The sequence below is a fragment of the Salmo salar genome, chromosome ssa01, assembly GCF_905237065.1.
Source record: "Salmo salar chromosome ssa01, Ssal_v3.1, whole genome shotgun sequence".
In the NCBI taxonomy this organism is placed as follows: Eukaryota; Metazoa; Chordata; class Actinopteri; order Salmoniformes; family Salmonidae; genus Salmo; species Salmo salar.
The window spans coordinates 60,166,387-60,182,958 of record NC_059442.1 but is presented as its reverse complement, the minus strand read 5'-3'; the positions used below and the strand labels follow the sequence as shown (position 1 = coordinate 60,182,958).

At 42.5% G+C, this 16,572-nt stretch overlaps 1 protein-coding gene across 1 annotated transcript in view; it reads right to left on the bottom strand.

The window, feature by feature from the left end:
- Window positions 1-1,163: 1,163 nt before the first annotated feature.
- Window positions 1,164-16,572, bottom strand: part of LOC106606711 (ras guanyl-releasing protein 3) — a 57,898-nt gene continuing 42,489 nt past the window's right edge. Inside the window, exons 13-17 of the mRNA XM_014203070.2 lie at window positions 16,070-16,217; window positions 12,496-12,532; window positions 12,222-12,371; window positions 11,764-12,128; window positions 1,164-4,092 (exon numbers count right to left, since the gene is read on the bottom strand). Coding sequence (XP_014058545.2) covers window positions 4,084-4,092; window positions 11,764-12,128; window positions 12,222-12,371; window positions 12,496-12,532; window positions 16,070-16,217 — 709 coding nt within the window. The 3' untranslated portion in view covers window positions 1,164-4,083. The remainder of the gene's footprint in view (window positions 4,093-11,763; window positions 12,129-12,221; window positions 12,372-12,495; window positions 12,533-16,069; window positions 16,218-16,572) is intronic.

Below are 16,572 nucleotides of genomic sequence, written 5' to 3'. Positions count from 1 at the left end.
TTGCCAAATGAAGGGCGGGGGAGAGCTTTGTATGCATCTCTGTGTGTGGAGTAAAGGTGGTCTAGAGTTTATTTTCCTTTGGTTGCACATGTGACATACTGGTAAACATTTGGTAAAACGGATTTAAGTTTTCCTGCATTGAAGTCCCCGGCCACTAGGAGCGTCACTTCTGGATGAGCATTTTCTTGTTTGCTTATGGCCTTATAGAGTTGGTTGAGTGCAGTCTTAGTGCCAACGTCGGTCTGTTGTGGTAAATAGACGACTATGAATAATATAGATGAGAACTCTCTTGGTAGATAGTGTCTACCGCTTATCATAAGGTACTCTACCTCAGGCGAGCAATATCTCGAGACTTCTTTAATATTAGACATCGCGCACCAGCTGTTATTGACAAAAAGACACACACCCCCACCCCTCGTCTTACCAGACATAGCTTCTTCTCTGTTTTGCCGGTGCATGGAAAATCCTGCCAGCTCTATATTATCCGTGTTGTCATTCAGCCATGACTCAGTGAAACAAGATATTACAGTTTTTAATGACCCGTTGGTAGGGTAATCATCATTTTTATTTTCTAATGATTGCATGTTAGCAAGTCGAACGGATGGCAGGGGTAGTTTACGTGCTCGCCTACGGATTCTCAGAAGGCAGCCCGCCCTTTTCCCTCTTTTCCTCCGTCTTTTCTTCACGCAAATGACGGGGATTTGGGCCTGTTCCCGGGAGAGCAGTATATCCTTCTCGTTGGATTCGTTAAAGGAAAAAGCTTCTTCCAGTTTGTGGTGAGTAATCGCTGTTCTGATGTCCAGAAGTTATTTTCAGTCATACGAGACGGTAGCTGCAACATTACGTACAAAATAAGTTAAAAAATAAGTTGCAAAAAAACTGTTGGTTAGGAGCATGTAAAACGTCAGCCATCCTCTTCGACGCCATCTTATCAAACATGGTTTCCATGTGTTTAATGCCATTCCATTTGCTCTGTTCCAGCCATTATTATGCACTGTCCTCCACTCAGCAGCCTCCACTGATGGAAACCCATTTCATGAAGCTCCCAACAAACAGTTCCTGTGCTGACGTTGCTTCCAGAGGCAGTTTGGAACTCGGTAGTGAGTGTTGCAACAGACAATTGTTAGGCACTGCGTGCTTCAGCACTCGGCGGTCCCGTTTCTGTGAGCTTTTGTGGCCTATCACTTCGCGACTGAGCTGTTGTTGCTCCTAAACATTTTCACTTCACAAGAACAGCATTTACAGTTGACCGGGGCAGCTCTAGCAGGGCAGAAATTTGAAGAACTGACTTGTTGGAAAGGTGGCATCCTATGACGGTGCCACGTTGAAAGTCACTGAGCTCTTCAGTAAGGCCAATCTACGGCTAATGTTGTGTGCTTGATGTTATACACCTGTCAGCAACGGGTGTGGCTGAAATAGCCAAATCCACTAATTTGAAGGGGTGTCCACATACTTTTGTATATAAAAGTGTCTGTGAGTGTGAGACAAGCAGAGAATTCAAAGGTCAGATTAGTGGCATTCATTAGTGTAACATTATACATGCATGTGTATGTTCTCAATACCCAACACGTAACAACCCCAGTAGAGCTATATAAGATCTGGCAACAAGATCAATGAGAACTTATGCAGACCAATGTACTCGAAAGCAGCTCAGCCAAGCATATGGAAAGAACCTCTGTGGCATCACAACACTTTGCTGTCCTTGATTTCAGCCAGGTATGATGATACTGTGGGTTTAGGAGACCTTGCAGGAACAACACATTATCTATGAGTAGTCCAGCAGCAAAGAGAGCGATATTGCTCTGACTCGTGTCACCCACTAAGCACTGAATCATTGTCATCCCTTAAAGGCCCAGTGCAGTCAAAAACGCAATTTCCTGTGTTTTATATGCAGTATATTTCCATAATGCCCTTTGCGTAAGAGCTGTTTGAAAAGACTGCCTGAAATTTCAGCCTGTTTTGGTGAGACAGAGCTTTGGTCTGCCTGGTGACATCACCAGGGGGTAAATGAGTTAATAAACCAATAAGAAAGAGAGTTCCAAACCTCTCTGCCAATAACAGCTAGTTTTCCCCTCCCCTCTCGGACCACTCCCAGACAGTTCTAGCAAAATTATTGCTTGAGAAATTGCTCTTTGCTAAGAATCTATTTGTTTCTTTTTGACCATTTTAATTGAAAACAATCACACTAAGGTACTTAATTGTTACACAAAAATGATTTGATGTTGAGATAAAAAAAACAGCTGCATTGGACCTTTTTAATTCTTGTATATGAAGCCTTGGATATCTCTTGCTACTATACACAATATTTCCCCCATGCTCCTCCCCCAACATGGAGCCCTCTGATCCTGCAGTCCTGTTCTTGGCTCTGTCCTACTGTGTCGAACAGAAGGTCAGACTCTACTGTCATTACAGAGACCTCCTTGTCAAACTCACCTGCCCGTACCTACTTGTCCCTACCTTGAGGCCCTACAAGAAGTCTCTCTACAGATGAAAATACACTCCCTCCCCTTACGTAACCCTGCTGTATCCTTGGTGATGGAGGAACTGACCTGCTCACTCAACTGATGCCTGGCAACCACAGCACAAGCACCTGGACTCACACCTGGTGCCACTGTAAGCAAGTGCGTAATCAGTGCTCCACTGACTGAAGGCTTAGTGGAGATTCCATTACCTCTGCCTGAATGCAAAAGGCTTGATTCTTCAGCTGATGAAAATAGGTCAAAGGTCACTCAAATGGTGTCTCCATTTATGTGGACAATGAGAAACATTGTTGACCCATATTCACATATTCAGCCTGCAATGCTTTGATATAACCGGAATACTTTAAACATTGAATCGCCTGACTGTATGAAATATCACATACCTAAACCCATAAATACATGTAAAGTATCTGTAGTTTACCTCATTGTTCTGATGGGATACAGAGTTCAAATCCCTTTGAAATAATAAGGCTGAAAACAATAACGCTTTCTTGACTAACCAAAAGACAACTATTCCTTAAGTTTATAAAAGAAGTATCAGTGGTTGTATTGTACTTTACCTTATGCTAACACAGCAAGTACCATTTATTGTATTCCAGACTAAGATATAGAACTGGCACATAAACGATCATCAGTTGTCATGCTACATGAAGCTGGTGCCACTTTTAATCCATTACCCTTATAAACAATGTACCTGACACTTTTAATCCATTACCCTTATAAACAATGTACCTGCCACTTTTTCCCTCATATTCATCTTCACCTATAACTTTCTATTGCTTTACATCTTGATCTCTTAACACATTCTCACATCTCCAAATGCATTCTGTGTGGCTCAGTTGGTAGAGCATGGTGTTTGCAACGCCAGGGTTTTGGGTTCGATTCCCACGGGGGGCCAGTACGGAAAAAAAAAGAAAGAAATGTATGCATTCACTACTGTAAGTCGCTCTGGATAAGAGCGTCTGCTAAATAACTAAAAATGTTGTTTTTTTTATTCTCACTTTGCATCCCCCACCCAGTCCATCATAGAACGTTCACAGTGTCCTCAAAATGTGAGAATTATTATACAAACATTATACATTATTGCAACTAAGCCACGTGACCCAAATAACTTAATTTTTTCAGCAAATCAACAGTAGATACCACACATATGTGCTCCACAGACCACACACAAATTAAATAGGAAGCATGTACATGCTCCGACATTCATACAGGCACAGGTGGACACCCGCTCATTTACTTTCAGTCAGTCAAACACTGGTGAGGCCCAACAAACCTAAATCACATGTACTGTAAGTTGTCCAGGATCCTTTTCCAATGACACTGATTGGGTTGTGAAGGCAGGGTGTGTAGAGCTGGGCAGCATTGAGGACAAGGGCTTTTTCAGTCCCATCACTCACATCCCTGGTTCGGGATTAAACATCAGTATTCATATGTGGTTCACTGAAGACCTGTCTGGATAGGTCAGAGGAAGTCCATCCTACTCCAGGTCACCAAACGGGGGCCTCAAGCAGCCAAGTACTTCGCCCAGTGAGGAGAGTTTCCTGATGCGGGCTTCCAAGGGCCTCCTGGAGCCCTGGGTTCGGCCCTTGGTGTCTCCAAGTCAGCTGTCCTGAGTGCAAGAGGAGAGACACGCACTGTAGTCACATACTCAGAGCTCACGATAGAGGAGAGAAGACAGGAACACACTAGCCAGGTATTCCCAAGAAGTCACTACTGTAAATAGACATTCAGTTATTGTATTCTTGTTTTTATTTACAATTAGATTGCATTGGTAACAAATTGGCCAATGATATGGTTTTACGTTCTGAAGGCTGGGCCTAAAATAGTGTATAAGAGTTCATACAAGAGGTTCTGTAGGGATTCCTATGTTGAAGATATAAGAATATTGTGTTGTATTGTTTATTGAGGAGCAACCAGACGCCGCACTTGACATATTTATGAAAACAATTTCAAAAATGTTACTGAGTTACAGTTCATATAAGGAAATCAGTAAATTTCAATAAATGAATTAGACCTGGGAGGGCATACGCCGACCCACTGGGGAATCAGGCCCAGCAAATCAGAGTTTTTCCCCACAAAAGGCTTTATTACAGATAGAAATACTCCTCAGTTTCATCAGCTGTCCGGGTGACTAGTCTCAGACGATCCCGCAGGTAAAGAAACCGGATGTGGAGGTCCTGGGCTTGCGTGGTTTCACGTGGTCTGCGGTTGGACATACTGCCAAATTCTCTAAAACAACATTGGAGGCGGCTTATGGTAGAAAAATTAACAGAAAATTATCTGGCAACAGCTCTGGTGGACAATCCTGCAGTCAGCATGCCATTTGCCCGCTCCCTCAAAACTTGAGACATCTGTGGCATTGTGTTGTGTGACAAAACTGCACATTTTAGAGTGGCCTTTTATTGTCCCCAGCACAAGGTGCACCTGTGCAATGATCATTCTGTTTAAATCAGCTTCTTGATATGAAACACCTGTCAGGTAGATGGATTACCTTGGAAACTGAGAAATGCTCACTAACAGAGATGTAAAATAAATGTGTGGCCAACATTTTTGAGAAATAATATTTTTGTGCATATGGAACATTTCTGGGATCTTTTATCCAGCTCATGAAACATGGGACCAACACTTTACATGTTGCGTTTATATTTTTGTTCAGTATAATAATCAAGAAACTGACTGTAAAAATGGCTAAATCCCTGTGGATTGACGAGAAATGGAAGCATTATTGTTGAGAAGGACGAGGCAAAAGGAATGGCAAATAAGTCTGTCTACACAGCCGATTCGCAAACGTACTGTAAATTGAGAAATCATGTGACTAAACAAATAGAAGAAGAAACTGTACCATGAAACAAAAAGAAATGTAAAAGATTATAGTAAAATCTTTGGAGCATCATAAATTATATTTTGGGGAAAAAGGCAAACTCAGCTCCATCTTGCGTTGAATCAGATGGCTCATTCATCACAAAACCCTCTGATATTACCAACTACTTTAATGACTTTTTCATTGGCATGATTATCAAACTTAGGCATGACATGCCAACAACAAACTCTGAACCTTCATGTCTGTGCATAACTGACCAAATTATGAAAGACAAGCATTGTAATTTTGAATTCTGTAAAGTGAGTGTGGAACATTTTAAATTATTGTTGTCTATCAATAATGACAAACCCCCAGGTACTGACAACAAGGACGGATTTTACTGAGGTTGGTAGCGGACTATATTGCCATTCCTATTTGCCATCTCCTCAATCTAAGCCGACAGGAAAGTGTGTTTCCTTAGGCCTGAAAAATAATTCCGTTACCCAAGAATACAAAAGCACTGGTTCAAACAGCCGACAAAACAGCCTGCTATATACAGTGAGGGAAAAAAGTATTTGATCCCCTGCTGATTTTGTACGTTTGCCCACTGACAAAGAAATGATCAGTCTATAATTTTAATGGTAGGTTTATTTGAACAGTGAGAGACAGAATAACAACAAAAAAATCCTGAAAAACGCATGTCAAAAATGTTATTAATTGATTTGCATTTTAATGAGGGAAATAAGTATTTGACCCCCTCTCAATCAGAAAGATTTCTGGCTCCCAGGTGTCTTTTATACAGGTAACGAGCTGAGATTAGGAGCACAAGGGAGTGCTCCTAATCTCAGTTTGTTACCTGTATAAAAGATACCTGTCCACAGAAGCAATCAATCAGATTCCAAACTCTCCACCATGGCCAAGACCAAAGAGCTCTCCAAGGATGTCAGGGACAAGATTGTAGACCTACAAAAGGCTGGAATGGGCTACAAGACCATCGCCAAGCAGCTTGGTGAGAAGGTGACAACAGTTGGTGCGTTTATTCGCAAATGGAAGAAACACAAAAGAACTGTCAATCTCCCTCGGCCTGGGGCTCCATGCAAGATCTCACCTCATGGAGTTGCAATGATCATGAGAACGATGAGGAATCAGCCCAGAACTACACGGGAGGATCTTGTCAATGATCTCAAGGCAGCTGGGACCATAGTCACCAAGAAAACAATTGGTAACGCACTACGCCGTGAAGGACTGAAATCCTGCAGCGCCCGCAAGGTCCCCCTGCTCAAGAAAGCACATATACATGCCCGTCTGAAGTTTGCCAATGAACATCTGAATGATTCAGAGGACAACTGGGTGAAAGTGTTGTGGTCAGATGAGACCAAAATGGAGCTCTTTGGAGGAGGAGGAATGCTGCCTATGACCCCAAGAACACCATCCCCACCGTCAAACATGGAGGTGGAAACATTATGCTTTGTGGGTGTTTTTCTGCTAAGGAGACATGACAACTTCACCGCATCAAAGGGACGATGGACGGGGTCATGTACCGTCAAATCTTGGGTGAGAACCTCCTTCCCTCAGCCAGGGCATTGAAAATGGGTCGTGGATGGGTATTCCAGCATGACAATGACCCAAAACACACGGCCAAGGCAACAAAGGAGTGGCTCAAGAAGAAGCACATTAAGGTCCTGGAGTGGCCTAGCCAGTCTCCAGACCTTAATCCCATAGAAAATCTGTGGAGGGAGCTGAAGGTTCGAGTTGCCAAACGTCAGCCTTGAAACCTTAATGACTTGGAGAAGATCTGCAAAGAGGAGTGGGACAAAATCCCTCCTGAGATGTGTGCAAACCTGGTGGCCAACTACAAGAAACGTCTGACCTCTGTGATTGCCAACAAGGGTTTTGCCACCAAGTACTAAGTCATGTTTTGCAGAGGGGGTCAAATACTTATTTCCCTCATTAAAATGCAAATCATTTTATAACATTTTTTACATGCATTTTTCAGGATTTTTTTGTTGTTATTCTGTCTCTCACTGTTCAAATAAACCTACCATTAAATTTATAGACTGATCATTTCTTTGTCAGTGGGCAAACGTACAAAATCAGCTTCGGATCAAATACATTTTTCCCTCACTGTATCAAAAACTAAAAGCATTGAATTTGGGACAAATCATTCACTAAACCCTAAACCTTGGTGTAACCCAAGATTGTAAACTGACATGGTCAAAACATATTAACGCAACGGTAGCTAAAATGGGGAGAGGTCTGTCTGTGATAAAGCGCTGCTCTGCTCTGCTTTCTTGACATCGCTATCAACAAAACAAGTCCTACTGGCCCTAGTTTTATCACACCTGGACTACTGCCCAGTTATATGGTCAGATGCCAAAAGGAAGCACATAGGCAAATTACAGTTGGCCCAGAACAGAGCAGCACGGCTGGCACTTAAATGTACATGGAGGGCTAATATCAATAATATGCATGTCAATCTCTCCTGGCTCAAAGTACAGATCAGATTGACTGCACCACTACTTCTTTATCAGAGGTATTGACGTGTTGAAAGCACCTCACAGCACATTGCGGACTGTGAAGAGACACACACACACACACACACACACACACACACACACACACACACACACACACACACACACACACACACACACACACACACACACACACACACACACACACACACAGGGCTGTGGTGGTCATGACATTTTGTCAGCCGCTGATTGTCGTGCTAATAACTGGCAGTCCCACAGTAACTCACCGTTAATTAACATAAACACATTTAGCATCTCCTGGCTTCCACGCAAGTCTAATAAATCTATGTAATTTAGCCTACACCACACAATAAATCCATTATTTGTTTTAGACAGGTCTAAAGAAACATGATATGAAGAAAATGTAGTCCATTTTCAGAATAGCATACTCTGAGTTGTCCTTATGTTAGGTCCTGATCTGGCTAGGCCATATGGCTGTGGGCTACACTAGTTCATTTAGCAGGTCCTGATCTGGCTAGGCCATATGGCTGTGGGCTACACTAGTTCATTTAGCAGGTCCTGATCTGGCTAGGCCATATGGCTGTGGGCTACACTAGTTCATTTAGCAGGTCCTGATCTGGCTAGGCCATATGGCTGTGGGCTACACTAGTTCATTTAGCAGACAAGATTTGTTTAGAATTCCGTGGAATTATTTTATATTATTAAGAGTACAATTGAACATAGCTGAATAAAATAGAAAGGATATTTTCCTCAAATGATTTGAGCGGTTAACAAAGAAATAGGTCCTACCATGTGCTTAATTTAGAGTTATTTATGCAACTTCAGTTTGTTTTCAAACGTTTGGCTATATGTTTTGATTTTTAATACCGTCTAACACTGCATGATGGGACTCTAATGATGATTTGAAAAAAGTTGTTTGAAAGGCATGACCTCCTCTTTGTTTTTAGCGCAGGCTACACTGCACTTCATCAGTCTCTCATTCACAAATTGAGAAACACTTGATAATGCCTCAAATTTCCCGGCGGCATCCCCTTTGTGTGGCCGTAATGCCCCCTAAAAAAAGCCATGCCTTTTGCGGCCAGTGGCGGTTGTGCCCTTGGGCTGAGTGTGTGGCCATTGTGGCTGTAATACGGTCATCGTAACAGTCCTAACTCTACACATACACACACACAGTAATGTTATGGTATTGTGGATTTTATATTGAATGTTTGTAATAATTGAGTAATAATGTAATGTCTTTTGATGTTTTCTTTTATTTACGATGTAGACGGTTGTGTTTTGATGTAGTTGTTTTAACCATATTTGGACCCCAGGAAGAGTATAATGGGGATAATAATAAATACTAAATACAGTATCTCATAATGGGATATTTGGTAGTGAGTTTTACTGAGGCTCTTAGGATGGAAACCACTTGCAAATATGTTTGATTGAATGTCTAAAAATAGAGGAGCCAGCATGTTCGCAAGTCACCTTCCATCCTTTCATGTATATCCAAATATTCTTGACCTAATAATACTATTAGTGCCTCAGGTTATAACAGCATGATTTGTCTCGATAAAATATTCAACGCCCTGTTTTGAGCCAAAATATCAGGTCTTTATTTAACCTCTGTAAACTGATGAAAATCAACTTTTTGACACAAGCCACCATCTTTAAAAAAAAATTCATTGTTGGACATAAAAGACTTTAAAACAACAGGAAATCAACTTCAAGTGATTTTAATTTTGGTAATTTGTGCCCGAATATTCCAGGCATAATAGAGAGACATATGTGATCTTATACAAATAATAATAAATAATAATTGATTGGATTTAGGCCTGTGTAGCGCTTTTCTACCAACTGAGGTACTCAAAGTGCTATACATAGTAGGGGGAAACTCACATCATCCACCATCAATGTGTAGCACCCATCTCAGTGATGCACGGCAACCATTTTTGTGCCAGAACGCTAATTCCACCTCAGCTATCAGGTGGAGAGGTGATTTATGCCAACTCGGAATGAAGGGGATGATTAGGTGGCCATGATGGAATGTAGCTAGGTTGGGAATTTATCCATGAAACCAGGGTGAACACCCCAGTGGTCTAGTGGAGGGTATACGCAGGTATACCCACTTCTTTTTCAGTGGGCATTGCATATACTCACTTCTTAATCCCCACAATGCGTATCACAGTAGTGTAGTGGAGGTATGGGCCGTATCAATAAATAGGGCTGATAGAACAGATCGGAATGTTTAGCTTCAAATGTTGATCATACTATTATTTCTTCACATTTTAGGTGCAGCAATGTACACACGGTAGTAGGCCTATACGTGAATGTTCCAAAATGCAATTTGCGGAAAACACAGTTCTAAAATACGCACCCCACATGCATGCTGTTTCATGGACAGAGATTGAATTATCCGTTAGAAATGTGGAGGCAATCTTTCTATGGTGGGACTTTGGCTATAGGCTACTTCGAAGCAAGGTAAGACATGCCTCATAATATGAAGTAAAACGATAGACCAAACCGTCTTCTGGTAGATGGAAAGGCTTTCCCAAAAACCTCTAAATGTTAACTAGCTACAAAGTAGCCCATGCCTTGTTGTCAGAATGATATCATGATGATTATTTGCATTAATCCAGTGGCCATTTATTTTGCGAACTCCATCTCGTGTGCTACACTGCTAATCAAACAATAGTGCTAGGTGCCTGCACACTTGAATTAAAGGGTAATTACTCTCAAAAATCTAAATGTCATAGTTTATCCAGTAACTCACAAGTGGTCTCCTAATGTGGATTAACCATTGTTATGGGCTTAGAACATATCATTTTGATGTTTTTCTGTTTAAAATAGTGTGACTTTGAGAACGAAAACCTGGAAAATGTGGGAAAATCTGAAACCTGTGAACTTCAGACTCAGTTTCAATAGTAGGCCTACTGCACAGTACAGCTTGGGTTGGCCTGACTGTGAAAGACCAATATGGGATTTATCATTTATAGGTAATTCAGAGTGGATGTCACTGTTTCACCACTACAACACTGGAACACCCCTACTCATACAATAAGTGCCATGGGATTTTGAATGACCACAGAGTCAGGACACCCGTTTTAACGTGTCATCCGAAAGACAGCACCCTTCGCAGGGCAATGTCCCCAAATGTAATCAAGGATTGAAATGATTATGTTTTAGTCAAATATTATATCTGTTTAGGCTTCTTGCGGTCAATTTGCAGTCTACAAATTATTTGTTTTATTATGATCCGACCCCCCGACCATCCGTTTAATAAAAAATTGGCCAATGGCTGAATTGAGTTGATGATCCCTGATCTAGATACTCCCAATGAATGAAAGAGAAAATGCCCCTCTGTGCCCTGTAACTGAATCCCTTGTTTCCAAGGGGAGGGAAATAAATGAGGCTTTAATAACAAAATATTATCAGGTTGTGAGGCCATAGGTAAAATAGATTAATCATTCACTGTGTTATTCTCCATCCCTGAATCTGACCCGGCCAGGTTATCCATTTGGGGCTTGATAAGAAAACATGTATAACACAATAATAACTGTAAGGCTGTAATTGGGCTTTTATTAGAAAGAAAAAGACAGTCTTCAAACATCCATGAGATAGGATCAACATGAACAAACAGAATGTGGATAATAACCACTTGGAGGAGAATGAATGATAATGGGAGACTCAATGTGACATATGTTGTGTCACAGATAATTAAAATAACCTTAACCTTCCCTAAAGACACAAAACAATACACACACACACACACACACACACACACGCCACACACACGCACACACACACACACACACACACACACACACACACACACACACACACACACACACACACACACACACACACACACACACACACACACACACACACGTACTCACACAGGTACTCACACTTTCCAACACACAGACCAATATACAGAGATCCCCTGATCCATCTACACACTCAACACACACACATACACACACACCTCAGCAGCAATTACCTTCTCTCTGTGTGGTATGATCCCGTTCTGCACCACCTCTGCAGGTCTGTCCGTCTGCTTCTGGGATTCCCGCCGACCCCTGGGCTCCTCCTGGGCCTCGTTCTCCCAGCGTGCAAAGCCTTTGCTCTTGGAGGCCTGCCGGTGTGGTCGATACTTCATCTTGGGGAAGGTGTGGGAGCCCCCGTCCCCAGCCCCCCAGGTGTGCTCTGGCCACAGGTGCTCCGTCTGCGTGGCCTGGCTGGTAGTGGCCCGCTGTAAACCCACAGAGATCCGCTGGGCCGAGCCCGTCATCAGGGTGATGGACTTATGCTCCAGGTCAGAACCTCCAGGTGTCACCGAGGGGAACTCAAACATCTCGTCCTCATCTGCATGGAGGACAGTATGACAGGAATGAAATACACTGACCAAGACCGTGTTAGTTGAAACGCTGTTGGTGTATCACTGAAGTGCTGCTGTACCCTTGAAGGTGGGCATGGTGGGGCTGCTGGGTAGAGAGCTGTGGGTCAGGCCTCCAGGGGAGACTCTTCGCAAAGAGGTGGAATGCGGCAGCTTCCTACAGGCCAGTACCAACAGCTCCCTGCACTGCTTATGGCAGTTCACGCCACAATCTGAAACAGAACACATAACAGTACCGTCACGCCAAAGCCCTCACAGTGCATGTATTGAGAAATGCCAAATGTCTTAAATATGTAGTTCTATACACATGTGAACATTACAGTCCATAGAGCCTACCTTTGCACTTGTATCCCTGTTTGATTATTCCCCAGAGCTAAGAGCAACATGTCCAGAGGGGCAGGAATTGGAGGGAGGTGGAAAAATACAAAGGAATGTTAGGATTTGTAATGTGGAATCATATTCATGCTGCAAATATGGTCAGAGGGGTCAGTGTAAACCATTGTGTAATACCGTTTTTTTTTTACAATCGCTTTGGTGCATTTTGCACAAATATGAAGTATACTTTCACAACTCTTAGCATAAAATTCAGTAACACTTTATTTGGATAGTCCAGCTATAGATTCTCTACAGACTGTTAATAACATTTCAACTATCTAGTAACCCTAACTCTAACCTTAACCATTATTCTAAACCTAACCAACACCATAGCCTGCAGTTACTTATCAACAGATAGTATGGGCATTTGTAGAGCATCTACAGTGCCTTGCAAAGTATTCATCCCCCTTGGCGTTTTTCCTATTTTGTTGCATTACAACCTGCAATTTAAATGGATTTTTATTTGGATTTCATGTAATGGACATACACAAAATAGTCCAAATTGGTGAAGTGAAATGGAAAAGATGAAAAAGTGATGCGTGCATATGTATTAACCCCTTTGCTATGAAGCCCCTAAATAAGATCTGGTGCAACCAATTACCTTCAGAAGTCACATAATTAGTTAAATAGAATCCACCTGTGTGCAATCTAAGTGGCACATGATCTGAGTATATATACACACATGTTATGTTCTTAAAGGACCCAGAGTCTGCAACACCACTAAGCAAGGGGCACCACCAAGCAAGCGGCACCATGAAGACCAAGGAGCTCTCCAAACAGGTCAGGGACAAAGTTGTGGAGAAGTACAGATCAGGGTTGGGGTTAAAAAAATACCAGAAACTTTGAACATCCCACAGAGCACCATTAAATCCATTATTAAAAAATGGAAAGAATATGGCACCTCAGTAAACCTGCCAAGAGAGGGCTGCCCACTAAAACTCACCGACCAGGCAAGGAGGGCATTAATCAGAGAGGCAACAAAGACACCAAAGAGAACCCTGAAGGAGCTGCAAAGCTCCACAGCGGAGATTGGAGTATCTGTCCATAGGACCACTTTAAGTCGTACACTGCACAGAGCTGGGCTTTATGGAAGAGTGGCCAGAAAAAAGCCATTGCTTAAAGAAAAAAATAAGCAAACACGTTTGGTGTTCGCCAAAAGGCATGTGGGAGACTCCACAAACATATGGAAGGAGGTACTCTGGTCAGATGAGACTAAAATTGAGCTTTTTGGCCATCAAGGAAAACGCTATGTCTGGCGCAAACCCAACACCTCTCATCACCCTGAGAACACCATCCCCACAGTGAAGCATGGTGGTGGCAGCATCATGCTGTGGGGATGTTTTTCATCGTCAGGGACTGGGAAACTGGTCAGAATTGAAGGAATGATGGATGGCATTAAATACAGGGAAATTCTTGATGGAAACCTGTTCCAGTCTTCCAGAGATTTGAGACTGGGATGGAGATTCACCTTCCAGCAGGACAATGACCCTAAACATATTGCTAAATAAACACTCGAGTGGTTTAAGGGGGACATTTAAATGTCTTGGAATGGCCTAGTCAAAGCCCAGACCTCAATCCAATTGAGGATCTGTGGTATGACTTAAAGATTGCTGTACACCAGCAGAACCCTTGAACTTGAAGAATGGGCAAAAATCCAGTGGCTAGATGTGCCAAGCTTATAGAGACATACCCCAAAAGACTTGCAGCTGTAATTGCTGCAAAAGGTGGCTCTACAAAGTATTGACTTTGGGGGGGGGAATAGTTATGCACACTCAAGTTCAGTTTTTTGTCTTATTTCTTGTTTGTTTCACAAGAAAAATATTTTGCATGTTCAGAGTGGTAGGATGTGGTGTAAATCAAATGATACCAACCCCCCAAAAATCCAAAAATTCCAGGTTATAAGGCAACAAAATAGGAAAAATGCCAAGGGGGTGAATACTTTCGCAAGCCTTTATACAGATGGGAAATCCGGACTTTCCAAGTAAAATGTGACCAAAATTCAAAACAGACCATTAAAAAAGCAGTTGTTTCAAAACTCTAAGCACATTTTCAATTGACTAAGTATAACAGACAAAATCAGTCACTTTTTCACCAAACTTAATCAGTGATTAATCTAAAGTAATTGCCTTTCACAAGGCAATGCTCACATTACCTTTGATATGATTTTCTTCTAATTTCTTAAACACATTTTACTATTACTTAATCCAAATGCTTTTAATTGATAATCACTGTTTTTATTTTACCCCCCTTTTCTCCCCAATTTCATGGTATCCAATTGGTAGTAGTTCCTGTCTTGTCTCATCGCTGCAACTCCCGTACAGACTCAGGAGAGGCAAAGGTCAAGAGCCATGCGTCCTCCAAAACACAACCCAACCAAGCCGCACTGCTTCTTGACACAACGCACATCCAACCCGGAAGCCAGCCGCACCAATGTGTCGGAGGAAACACCGTACACCTAGCGACCTGGTCAGCGTGCACTGCGCCCGGCCCGCCACAGAAGTCGCTAGTGCGCGATGAGACAAGGATATCCCTGCCGGCCAAACCCTCCCTAACCCAGCCGCCCCATGGGCCTCCCGGTCACGGCCAGCTGTGACAGAGCCTGGGCTCAAACCCAGAATCTCTAGTGGCACAGCTAGCACTGCGATGCAGTGCTTTAGACCACTGCGCCACCCGGGAGGCCATTGATAATCACTTAACCATTTGTTAAACCTACTGGTTTATCTACTATAGATTGAGAACTACATAGTGAAAATGTATGTTTGTAAAGTATAAACATACATATAAAGTTTGATATATACTGTAATGTCCTATTATGACTTCACAGTATGTTTTACAAAATATATACGCCTTTTGCCTATCGGATGTCCTGTTATCAACCTATTGCCTGATCTCCTGGATGACGTTACTAGCCTTTTCCTTGCCTGTACTGTTGCCTTGTTGGACCCCCTGTGTATGACCTTCTGCCTGCCCCTGGACCCAGCTTCCTGCTTTCTGTGGTCCTGTACAATAAACACCTGCTGCGCCCTGCGCTTGAAACCAGCTCTCTGTCTCCCATCGTGTTCATTACAGGTATTTTTGATGGTGGGGTTTCACACTGCTTTCCTAAAACTGCATTGGCCAATACATTTACTGTACTACTGTGATGTATGCCATTTAAGTAGCTGGTCTTTTATCCAAAGTGACAAGTGAGTTCCCAATTTTTGTTATTTTTTTTTATATATATTTTTTTGTGACCCCAGGGGAAATCGAAACCACTACTCTGGTGTTGCTAGTGCCGTGCTTTTACTAACCGAGCCACACATTATTGTAAATGAGAGCCATGGGGTATCAACTTCAAGGAATAAAGATGGACATCTTCTCTCAGCACTGTATCATTTGGTAGCTGGCTGAGGGCTTCCACTAAGTTGACGGCAATATATAGCAGAGTTTCTAACAGAAACTACCAGAAAGCCTATACTTTTCTTCCAACCAAAACTGCGCTGTGTCTCTGAGCATAAACAGTACATGTTTCTCACAACGTGCACAGTATACATACAAATCCAGCACAGTGCTCGCAGAAGGTAGGCTTCAGATACGTCATCTCCGTAAAGTTGTGGATAAAACCAGGGCCCATTTGACACTGGAGCAAGGGGTTGGCCCGCAGGAAGTAAGCCATCATCTCATCCTTACTAATCAGGCCATCTCTGGAGTGGGGGGGGGGGGAGAAAGACAAAGAATACAGATAAGAGAATAATACGATGGAGAGAATGACAGCTCTTTTTCTGCAAACATTACAGTAAATCCCAACCCTTATTTCTGTTTTATCCAGACATGGAGAGACCTAGAAAAATGCTCTAGATCAGACACCCAGGTGGTTTGTGGCAGCTCCAGCTGCAGACGTAACTCTGTTGTGACTTCAGAGTGTTTGCCTGCAGATTTACGATAGGAGGTTTGACAATACCAATGACCTCATTCATACTGTAGGTTTGTGTGGTGAGAAATGGGTGATGGCCAGTTATCTTGCTGTGAAATCACAGGGTTTTTAGAACAGCCACAGCT